Genomic DNA, 12426 nt, shown 5'->3' with positions numbered 1-12426 from the left:
TGTGTCTTGTCAAAGCTAAAGCCTTCACGCCAGAAACGGTTTGCGTGGACAGAAGACAAAGATAGGTACTTATTTTGTTTGTTAACGTAATAAATAGTCTGTCTGACTCAAATATGTAACAAAAGTTTTTATTCGTGATCTTTTTCAGGATATTGGTTGTTGAATATGTAAAACACCGTGTTGCTCTTGGAGCAAAATTTCACCGTGTAGAGTGGTCTTCACTTCCAAATCTACCCGGACCTCCTGATACATGCAGAAGAAGAATGAGCATTCTCAATGGAAACAAGCAGTTGAGAAAAGCTTTAATGAGACTCTGTAACATGCTTAGTGTCAGATATGCAATGCATCTAGATGCTTCCAATAACAAATCACTTGGTGCTAATGGCAGAAATGTGATTGTTAAGGGGCATCATCCTATTGATCATACAAATGATTTTAATAGTGAAGAACGATGGGACGATTTTAATAACAAAGATATACAGATGGCCCTCGACGAGGTTCTAAAATACAAGCAGGCTGCTAAAGTGGAGCCCACTAAAAGTGCCAGATATACCTCCAAGTTGCATATAGAGGTATCCTACTTTATTTGATTTTTTCACCTATAAAAAGGTATCATAGCTTCAAGAATTTTGAGTTAAGGCAACCACCTGTCAAAAAGTTTCGATTTTCGTATGATGAGGTGGTAGTTGATGTGTTGGTAACTTTGACCAGGTTGACTTTTGTAAAGCATGCTACTTGTTATGGTTGAATGCTAAGCTGCCTGCATATCGGATACCATTAGGCATATATCATTTTTGTGTATCATAAACTTTCTTTTTTTGCCCGTGCTTTAGGAATTGGATACCGATGAATTAAAGGATGGTGAGAAAAGACAAGCACACAGTCGAAAGAGTCGACTTCCTAAAAGCTATATTAAGCTTATGAATAAAGTAAAAGATTTTGGTACACAAGCATACAAATCATTAGCAGTTTCTAATGCAATTGAGCTTTTTAAGCTGATATTTCTTAGCACTGCAAAAGCTCCAGAGGTCTCAAATTTTCTAGCAGAAACATTGCGCCGATACTCAGAGCATGATCTTTTTACTGCCTTTAACTACCTCAAAGACAAAAACTTTATGGTAACAAGATTTCTATTTTCTTTTAGAGTATGCCTGATAACTATTTGTCTTTTTTGCTCATTCGTTACTCTTTATTGTGTTGACAGGTGAGGGGTAGTGACATTGGCCACTTTGTACTCTCCCAGCAGTTTTTACATAATATTTCTTCATCTCCATTTCCTGTTAACACCGGAAAAAGAGTTGTACAAATGTCTAGGTGGCTTCACGAAAGAGAAAATGATTTATTAGGCAATGGAGTGGATTTATCTGATGACCTGCAGTGTGGAGATGTCCTCCAACTGTGTGTGCTGATGTGTACAGGTAAAATATCAATGTTTCCGTGTTTGCCTCACGAAGGCATTGGAGAAATTGAGGAATTAAAGAAGCGCAAATCTGACGATAATGAAAATTGCAGTGTTGAAATAACTAAAAAGCCGAAATTATTAGACAGCGAATTAACTTCCCGTAAAGAGAAAGGTTTCCCAGGTATTCAGTTATCCATAAGCCGTGGTTTGATTTCAAGAGTTGATGACATCACATCATCTGTTTCCAATTTGGAGTACAACACACTGCCATCTGAACATATGGAAGGAGTCTCAAAGTCAAACGGTGCATATGAGTCAACATGGGAAGCTATGACTTACTATGCAAGTCACCTGGTATCTTGTGCACAAGAAGTATCTCCCAATCTGTTCAAAACTGTTTATTCAGCCATCCAAAACTCTGGTGACCAAGGTTTAAGCATTGAAGAAATCTCCCATATTATTCATGTGGAGGGTATGCTAATTATTTACATTATTTTTAATTGTATTGCATACATATGAATCTAATTATATTGCAAATACTTTTAGAGGAAAAGATGGCAGAACTTGTTGTGGAGGTGCTCGAGGCATTTGGGCGTGCTTTAAAGGTTTGCTTTATATAGTTACACAATTTATGGTTTATCACTGAATTCTATCGATTGTTGAGTGCAGGTTAACGCGTACAATTCTGTTCATGTTGTTGATTCTATGTACCGATCAAAGTACATGTTGACTTCAATGCCATCTCACCAACATGACCTTCATCTCAAGGATGGTGAGCCACTAAAGTTGCAGCAACAAAACCATAAAAATAAAAACAAGAAATTAATGGAAGAAGCTTCCACAGACCTCGCTGAGGTGCATACAAGTACTGATGAGGTGCAACACAGAGTAACAATCCTGAACAACCTGGAAGAGGTTCCTCAACCTATGGGTGAAGCTCACACAAACAATGAAATTGAAACCTTAACGGGCCCACACGAGGAAAATTGTGAATTTAGGCTGGATGGTTCTTCTAGTTCATATAAGCCAATATTGCCTTGGATAAATGGAGATGGTACCATCAACAAGATTGTTTACAAGGGACTTGTACGCCGTGTGCTTGGTATCGTCATGCAAAATCCTGGAATATTGGAGGTATTTCTGCTTTCTTAAATATTAATTATTGAAATATGATATAATTACATTTTAACTTGTTATTTTGTTGTTGCAGGCGAACCTTTTAAGCCAAATGAATGTGCTAAATCCTCAGGTATGAAGTGTATAATAATTGCTGGATAAACCATTAATTTTACATTCCTAAAATTGTTTGCATTTCAAAAGGGTATAACTGGCAATTAGCTTATCATTAATGATTAAATTTTGGTTTTTCAGAGCTGTAGAAAATTGTTGGAGGTGATGATTCTAGACAGTCACATAATGGTGAGGAAGATGTATCAGTCTGTATCCAATGAACCCCCACCCATGTTAAACTGCCTTCTTCGTTGCTCCAACAAACCTAAGTTAATATGCAGAGAACATTTATTTGCAAACCCGAAGAGTATTGACTGTTTGTAATCATGCAATTGTTTGTCATGTTTTTATATGATATTTAAATTGTAAGGTTAACTTTTTTCGTTGAGATTTGAGTGTCGCTTGCATGTTCTAATTTATTAAAAGATGCAAGACTATTTTAGACTAGATGCACTTAATACGCACCGTAACATTGTGCTATGTTTGATCGATGTTGGAACTTTTGATTAAAGACTATTAATCAGTAAATGTATTATAAAGGTCATCAAGAGAAACGATTAATAAGGCATAAGTGAATTCAACTACTTATTGTGTCCAAAATTTAGAACATGTCGTCAAAAAAATATTGCTAACACTTGTGAAAATCGTAACATTAGCGTCATATCATTTCCACACAGACTCCACACGTAAACACACATGAAGGCGTGGCTCTACTTTCTAGATGTGTGAAAACTGCTACGTCATTTTATTTATTTTAATGGAAAAAATTGTAAATAAAATATAAAAATACAAGCAAAGCAATAACTCAAAATACAATAAACAATAACTATTTTAGTTTATTAAATCTTAGAACTATGAACTCTTATGTATCTAAACACTTCAAAAACTATTGTGACTTGTAAATCATAATTTTTCAGAAAATGATCATAATTCGACAATTTGAACTAGATTATAAGTTTATAGAACAATTGGGCTAATCAAAAGTGGCTTGAATCTGTGCCTAGGGAAAAAAATAAACATCAAAATTATTATCACCAAAACTGAAAAACAAAAGTAAAATAAAAACTTAATAATCATTTCAGTTTGTTTGACTTGATTAATCAAGATAGAAAAAAAACCAAAAGTCCAAAAGACAAATAAGTCAAAGATAGCTTATTTATTGGTTTGAATTATACAACTTCAAAGATTCTTGCATTCATCAAATCTTTGAAAATATATATTTTCTGATTATGAAGGCATAGATTCCCCGATCAGGACGTAGAGATAAGGTTGTTCTTTTTATTTAAATTGTATTTTAATACTAACTACGTATTTAATTTATTATTTGTCATAAATTATTGAATCATCATCGTATTTTTGCGGTACCACCTAGGAATTGGACGGTGCGTTTTGTTCTTTTTTTTAAAGAAAGAAAACATAAGACATTAAATAATATTGTCGGCAAATAAAATTTATGCTTACTCTTTTTTTCTATATATAATTATTTAGAAAAATATCGTCAAAACACTATTTGATTTTGACAAACTTAAATGATTATTTTTTATTTGTTGAGTGGTAGTTAAAAAGGCATCTTGAAAAGTATAACAAATTGAAGGTTGAATTTACTACAGGGTTTTTTAGCCAAACAGAAAATAGAGCTGATTTGTGGTTTGTGACTTTGTGTTTGGCATAATGTTTTTTTTTTTTCAAATCTAAAATGTTAATCCTATTTCACTTCACATCAATAATTCACATGACGGGATGGTTGACGGCCCATCCACACGTCCCAATAGGCCCAAATTTTTTTAATATTAACTATATGTATTTTATGAAAAAAAAATCTTTTCTTAACATAAGACCCAAATTTTTATTCGCCTTTGGCCAAAATTCTCGGAGACGGCCCTGATAATTCTAAATTATTCATTTGACGGCCCATGTTTGAATCTCGATCTCTTCTTTAGAAGATGTATACCTCTACCCGGTGAGCAAACCTCACATTGTCTATAAATACATATATTAGTGTAATCTATACAAAATCAACTTTTAGTAGAGAATGGTAAAAACTGTACATATACTTATAACGAGAAGAAACACAAATGGTATACATGTGTGTATGTAATTCTCATAGTTGTCTACTTTAAATTGGTTACGTACTTGGTGGCGCGTAATACATGCACGTACGCATATATGATAATATACATACATGAAAAAACAAAGGTATATCTCATGTAAAGGTAACAGAAAATACCCTTGAGAGTGAAACTTGCTTCAGAATAAAATTACCAATGCATAATGAAATTTCAACCCACAAAAAGGAACCTTTTTATGATCCCAAAGGAAAGAAATTGGTAGATAAAGTAAATCCAAAGGGCAAAAAGATCCAAGATTTCATAAAGATACCAAACAAGGGAATAATATGCCCAAAATAATGCATACCTCAATCATCATGTTCCTCATCTCAATTACAGATGTGCTTCACATGAAGCTCACTTGGACAAAGAATCCAAGAAAATACTAACAACATTAATATGAAACTTAAAAAAAGGAAACTAATCCTGCAAAATTTCATCAGTCTTTATGTATAAGTTATTTTCTTCACCTTGTCTATTTTATATATAACCTCACCTATATCAATTAAATTATTTTCCGAAAAAATCAAGATTTATACACCTTTCCAGCAGTAATTCTCAGATTTCGAGTCGTCTCCATCATCCATGCTGTCACCGTCAGTGGTGGAAGTTCCACCAGTGGCGGTGCCAATAACGAGCGGCCCATCAGGCGAACCCGAGTGAGAAATTCCATGTTTTGAGGAGTCCAAACATTGATTTGAAAATGATGTATTAGAAGATGGAAGTCTTCTTGTATGAAGTCTGTATTTCTACAATTATAAAAAAAATATATATGTTTAATATTCAGCAAGTTCACCTTAATTTGCACAACTTTATTATATAAACATATGTTTAAAAAGTTGAAACCTTTAAAGGTTGAAAGTTTAAAACTCACTTGCAGATGGCTTTTCACTTCATCATTTGTAAGACCATCAACTTGCATAAGCTCCCTAATTTGTTTAGGCGTGGCAACTACAAAAGATATAAAACCACAAAATTTAATTAAAGTCAGGATGCTTAATCAGGATGCTTAATATTAACTTATCACGGGCTAACTAACCTTGTGAGCCTCCAAGTTCCTGCAGCGCGTTAACAAACCGTTTATGCAACTCGGTAGACCAACATCTTCTCTGTTTCCTAGACGTTTGTTGCTGAGGTAGCGGACCATGAGTCACACCGGTTGGTGAATTTAATCGATCAGTTTGCGAAAAAGGAACGAATTTGGTGTCATGACTAGCTTTGGTAAGCAAAATGCTTCCCCTAACAGGCTTCTTGTTTCCAGGGGTAATAAGAGAGAGCCCGTAACGTCCTCTAAACGGGACAAGCGCTTCATACGAGTCATTAATCATAACATGATGATCATCTTCTTCGACAACTCTCTGAAAAGATATTAAATTATTAATCATCAAACATATAAATCAATAAACATTTGCTTGCTTGAATTTGATCAAGTACAAGTTTATACCTTGTTGGTTGTTTGGTGTGTTGAATTCGGTTTCATGTTTGCGATTTGATCATTGTTCGGGTTATCATCATTAGCATTCCAAAGCTGTGTAGAGCTCAACCAATTCTTCTTATCTCCAGCACCACCACTTTCTTTAATCATCATATCCACTTGTTCATCTTCATCAAAACTCTTTTTAATCGGTATGAACTCTTCAAGCACCGGCTCACAATTTGATGTCTTCTTGAACACCATTGATTCCTCTTTCAATGCAACAATCGCTGGAAAACAAACGTACGCATTTCGGTGAGCATAGAAACATATATATTAAAGAGAAAATTATGGAAACAAACGGACCATCGTTAATCAGAAGCATGCAAAGTGGGAGTTCACGTTTGAAGGCATCAATCTTTTGCATTTCGGTTTGTAATCGGGTAACGAAATCGTCGAGTTTGAGAATCTTGTCGGGTAGGGTGGTGATAGTGGCAAGTTGTCGTAGAAATTGTGTAATTGTGTTGGGGATGAAAGTTGGTTTGATGTCCAAAGTCAGCTCAGGAGGCGGGTTCAAGCTCCCCATCGGTGTTGAGTTTGATGATGAAAATGGATTGTGAGGAGAGAAAGAGATGTATATATATGTGTATACTGTTGATTTATGGGAATAGAGTGAAATAGAAGACTCTCATAAAGCCTGGGGTGTTTAATTTGGTAATTTGTAAGTATTTTAGGGATATATAAAGTTAAACGAGTTGGTGTTTGGGATATTAATGACATGATTGATTTTATCGTGTTAAATAGGTTTAATGGGTTTGTGTATGCAAATGATGTAGTTTTCTAGTATAAAAAGAATGTAAATATAGTGGAACTAAATATGGATTGCAAGTATATTATAAATGTATTTATTTGATATTAATTAATTTAACTTTTTTAGAAGATGATTATCTTCGGTATGATTGGGTGGTCTCAGGTCAACTTGCAACCGACCCTGTTTGAAACCCAGAGTGTTTCTTCCGAATGACGTAACCCCTGGTTCCCGGGTCTTCCCGGCATCTTCAGAGAAACCTTCTCCTCTTATGCCACTGGACATGAGTTACACCATCACAAGAGTCGAAACTCTTTGGCGTAACGCTGGCGAGATAAAGCCTATGTGTGGTTCAGATTCGAACGGGCAATCTCTCGAAGGAAGCCTAGTTCTTATCTTCATTGTCATAACCGACTGAGGTAGCCTAGAAGGTTTATTAATCAATTTAATTATCTTGAACTTGTTAATTTAACTAGACAATTTGATTATTTTAACAAGGATTATTATAATAAATTAATATGTTAAAGTGAATGGTAAGTGATGGGTATAATATAGGTTAAGTACTGGAGGTGAATAATGAAGGAGGTGGATGTAGCGAAGATGTGAAAGTAAAAGATGAATATTGGGTATAACATGTGGGGTTACGCTCTTATTGTTAACTAAAATGTTTGTTAACATTTTCTAAATTCTGTAATTATAATTATCGTTGAGATTGTACAAATAGAAATTTTGAAACAACATTGAAATAACTCGGATTTTAAACATGCAAGAATATATCATTCATATTTATAAAAAAACAACTAACAAGCAGTATATAATATAATTTAGGATACTAAAAGAAGATAAAATACAATTACAATCAAATAAAGAAAATACGAAAATGGTAGAAATAGAATGTTTAATGGCTATCACTTATAATCCGATTAGTAGAAACTACCTACTACTTAGTAGCAGCAAATGCTATCGGCGAGAATATCTTGTATTCTTGATGGTCAAGCGATAGCAAAAGATCAGCAAAAATATGCAAATCAGTAACAAGCAGCAACCAAACTTCCTCTTACTCGAGCCAGTAGCGGTAGCAGGTGCTTAATGGCACGATATATTACACCCATCAATCCATCATCCAAAGTGTGGGTGTGCATTAGAATGCTTTGTACCCTTATGAGTCTTGGGTCCCTTTTTTATTTCGTATACCTAATAACCTAATTAGGAAATAACATCCAACAAAGGTTCCACACTTCCACTTAGATATACCACTCACACTTCTATCTTAAATAGGTTTCGGCTCATTTCTAACAAATTTTTTTTTCTCAAATATATCACTTTAAGAATCAATATCTCATTCATTTTATCTTCATATTTGACAAGATTTGGTTCATTGGGAAGCTCTCGTGATGGAGAACACAAACTAGACACGTTAATTATACTAATAATAAGTGGTTGTTTGTGTCCAAGTTTAGTGAAAACCTAAATCTTAGAGTTGTCCAGACACTTATATTTTCCATTTTCAATATCTTTTTAGCTTAAACAGTATAGAATCATAAAACTAAAATATTAATGTGTTATATAAATTGCTAATGTGTATACTACAAGCTCATGCACCCTTTGAAGCACATACCTACATGAAACACATCGATTTTTCGTGGTAAATGAAGTGCACTCTACTTATAATAAAGAACATTGTCATTTTGGTTCTTATACTCAATTACGATAAATTATTCAACCTTACAAATATAAGTTATTGGCTTGCCTTTCAATCATGTATTTTGGTTTAGTGGTTAAAAGATTAAAAACTATTTTCTCATCCCCATATACACGCTTTCTTTATAATTATATCCCAACACACTATGTAGCAGTCAATCACATTAACACCAAAGACATCTTATGTGCCATTTTCTAATACTTATGATTTGATTGATTAAAAGTGTAACATCCAACTTTTGTTAAATAATACATAATAGAAAGTTTGTTATTAACTGTGTGTCGTTAAGTTAGTTGTGTGTTAGGTGTTAGGATAATATTTGGAGTAGGAATTGGGAATGGGTGATGGGACCCATGAAACCCCCCTCTATATATACCCAACTACTTCTTCCTTTCTTTTCTTTTCTTTTCTCATCCAAACACACAAACACAGACACACACTCAAGAAACAGACACATACTTTCTCTCTAGCACTCGGATTTAAAATCCAAGCCAAAGAAGGGTGGAATCTCGTGTTTAACATCGTCAAGCAACAAGAATCACGTCCAGATCTACGTATTGTCCAGATCTGAACTCGAACCCGAAGCAAAAAGGTGGGTTTCGGTTTAAATGGTTAAGTTTTATGGTTAGAATCGTCATGCAAACAGATATAATGATAGATCGGGTTGTAAAATGTAAGAAAAATATAAACTTGGCAAGTAATAACCTCTTGGGTACACTTTAAGGTGAAAAGGTGGATTTGGACTATGAGAGATATGGGTTCAGGATCAGGTGCATGGGTCAGAATGTGTCGGAAGATGGCTTTAAAATGGTAAAAACGACGAAAGGCAGGAATTTCGCATCGCACAGCTATGCGAAGCGAAATCAATAATTTCGCATCGCATGACCGTGTGAAGCGAAAAAGCATGCGAAGCGAAAAAGTTCCATGCGAAGCGAAAAAGCATGCGAAGCGAAAAAGTTCCACGCGAAGCGAAAAAGCATGCGAAGCGAAATTCCATGCATGCGAAGCGAAATTCTTCCATGCATGCGAAGCGAAATTCTTCCATGCGAAATTTTATAAAATTCATTTTCTGATGCATTTTTGTTAAAGGACTGTTAATGAAAATAAAATTTTTCCGAGCTGACCTTGGACCCCAGCCAGGGGCGCTTCCCCTTGGACCCTGCTAGGGGCTGCCACCCCTAGACCCCGCTACCAGGGGTGCTGCCCCCGGACCCCCGTTAGTTGAGGGTTTCATAAATTTAGATGTAGAAAGTAGTGGTAATAGATAATTGACACGCTTAATGTATTGTACAGTTAGTCGTGCACAACTAAAGAAGGGAATTACCATTAACGGCGAGAGAAATCGACTCCAGATGAGTTCTAGCCCCATTTCTCTTTGAAATGTTTTCGAGGCTGTGTGCATACTCCTATATGATAGTTAATACATTTACTTAATTGATAAGTGTATGATACGTGTATGACTATGTATTGGATGTTATTACTATATAATGATAGTATGAATGAGCATGTATTATATATATTATATACATGAGACAGGTAAAATATGCACGTATGATAAATGTATGGTTATTCGAGGCAGTAGGGACCAGACCCTTATAATATATGTGATGTTAGGGACCAGACCCTTACAATATCTGTGATGTTTAATGTAGAATAGCTTATGGTATACCATAGGGTTTTATGAAAGAAAATATGTAAGCACGTATGCATGTATATAAGATATATATATGAAAGGAGTAATAGAAAACTAAGGTATGAATACGTATCTTCGGACGCGTATGAGTAAGGGTATGAATGTATTGTATGTAAAGTGATTAACTAGAATTCACTCAGCGTAGCTGACTTTTAGTATGCACGCAGGCAAATAGGTTGAGGCAGCTGGCTTAAGGAGGGACATAGGGCATGGACTGAAGAGACTGGCATCCATTATGAAGTGTTATGACTGTTTTAATTAATTACTTATGAAAAGGCAATTTGTATGTTAAGACAAGAATGAATGTTTTGTACTGTGATGTTGGAAGTTTTTAATTATTCCGCGAAGTTTTTAATTTACTCTGATTTTAGAACCGTGTTTATAAGTAAATCCAACACCAAAGTAGGGTTACCGGGAACGGGACCTTACAAAAAGAGAGAGATTATATTCGATCTTTTATCTTTACACTTACGCCATGTGTAATGGGACATTATATAGATATTACAGGGCGGATAAAGCCCCTACACTCCCCTACGGGGCATTATAATGACATGAAGGACCATGTGCATTTCTAAAATAACGTTCATATGTGTCTTGGAATGGTAATGATTGTAGGGTCATTAAGGGGCACTATCCATTACATTTTTTTTTTTTGCTCAAAAGAGTGATGATGATGTGACATAGAATGCCACTTAAGGAACATTAACCGTTACTCTTGGCCTTAACAAACTCCTAACATGACTTATTGTTATATTGTTGTTAACGATGCACACCGTGATCTAAATCATATATAGTCTAACAATATATATCAAAGTAGGATGTCATATCAAAATGATTGTAAGCATAAAGGTTTAGAACCTAAAGGGAAAATGAATCTAGTTCTTATCCATGTGTTAAAGTCGTGTCGATGATTCTCACGCCACACCGTCAATTTGTAGGGACTAACTTTGAGATTCTAAAGTGCTTTCTTTAACATTAGAGTGGTACTACTTCCATCACCCCTTTCATTCGTTTTTACTCTTTTCATAAACCCCCTTACTAAACTTCTTAACATTGTGATGTCCTAATGTAGTTTTATTCTTTATGCTTGTAATATTGTAATTTGGTTGGTCGTTTACAAATTCAAATTAGTTACTCAGTGGCTGGCTCTCGATGGATTCAGTTGTCGGGGTTAAAAAGTAAATAAATTTAATCCAAGTCAATCTTTCTTTTTACACTATTGTCAAATATTTCTATCTCAAACGCACGTTGAGTTTCATCTCCCGCAAGATCAACCTAACTTGGATTCATTGCATCACTAATACCCAAACTCCCTACCATCAACCCCAGATCCAACAAACAAATGCCCCCAAAATAACGAACAAATATTTCTACCAGGATGAAAGCAAAGCTATGTTACCAAGAAAAAAATAAGAGGTGCTAGCCAAGGCTTGGACCAGCCTTTCAGAAGACCTGTTACATGGAAAGCATCAATGATCTGATTCTTAACATTTTCAGTCACAAATGGGGAGCACCGACTCTAAGTTGGTCAAAATGAAATGATTTGAGCTTAAAGATCACCAGGTTCAATGGTATCTACAACATAAAGTTCATAAATCAAAGAAGAGAAATCAAATGCAAATGTAATAAAGGTGCGAGCCTTCACGCATTCAAATGCTAGATAAAGACTTCACACAACGTTCATATGATAAAAAGAAAATTAGAAGAAATTATATATTTTTTATTGTGAAATTTCTAATATCGACACAAAAAACAACCTAATAAACTGATTAAAGTTTAAGATAAAGTTAAATGTAAGCACGAACAATTAAAAAAAACGGTGCATTTTTTCAACGAAAAAAGAAAGTACGATATTCCTTGGAAAATAAAAGAAAACTAAATATTCGGTAGAGAATCTGGTAAGGAAATCAAATGATTTGAATGGGTTGAGTTCTTTGTTTAGATTCGTTTGAAGCTTCTGGTGCCCATTGGTTTTGTCGGGCATGGGAATCTTTCCTTTTTTGTTTTCCATTTATACCCTCTTCTTTTTAATTCTTCTTTCCTTTTTTGGTAAAAGAAATATCTAACGT

The 12426-nt window shown here is 34.7% G+C and overlaps 2 protein-coding genes across 2 annotated transcripts; one reads left to right on the top strand and one right to left on the bottom strand.

Moving 5' to 3' along the window:
* Nucleotides 1-263: 263 nt before the first annotated feature.
* On the top strand, nt 264-3024 carry LOC143621592 (uncharacterized). Its single transcript, XM_077092959.1, has 7 exons — nt 264-572; nt 834-1118; nt 1205-1874; nt 1949-2007; nt 2072-2536; nt 2613-2651; nt 2774-3024. Exons 1-7 carry the CDS (start codon nt 264-266, stop codon nt 2954-2956), a joined length of 2010 nt encoding a protein of 669 aa, XP_076949074.1. The 3' UTR covers nt 2957-3024.
* A 2232-nt stretch (nt 3025-5256) lies between these two features.
* Nucleotides 5257-6740, bottom strand: LOC143621625 (transcription factor HHO2-like). The gene is made up of 5 exons (XM_077092986.1): nt 6521-6740; nt 6185-6444; nt 5780-6098; nt 5615-5691; nt 5257-5489 (listed from the first exon to the last, which is right to left on the bottom strand). The coding sequence occupies exons 1-5, from the start codon at nt 6738-6740 to the stop codon at nt 5274-5276; spliced, it is 1092 nt and encodes a 363-aa protein (XP_076949101.1). The 3' UTR covers nt 5257-5273.
* Nucleotides 6741-12426: the final 5686 nt, after the last annotated feature.

This window comes from Bidens hawaiensis, unplaced genomic scaffold (assembly GCF_021521415.1).
Source record: "Bidens hawaiensis isolate Kalapana, Puna unplaced genomic scaffold, B.hawaiensis_p1.1 tig00002922_1, whole genome shotgun sequence".
NCBI classification, from domain to species: domain Eukaryota; kingdom Viridiplantae; phylum Streptophyta; class Magnoliopsida; order Asterales; family Asteraceae; genus Bidens; species Bidens hawaiensis.
Note: the sequence above shows the minus strand (reverse complement) of the source record. Positions and strands in the feature narration are given on the sequence as shown.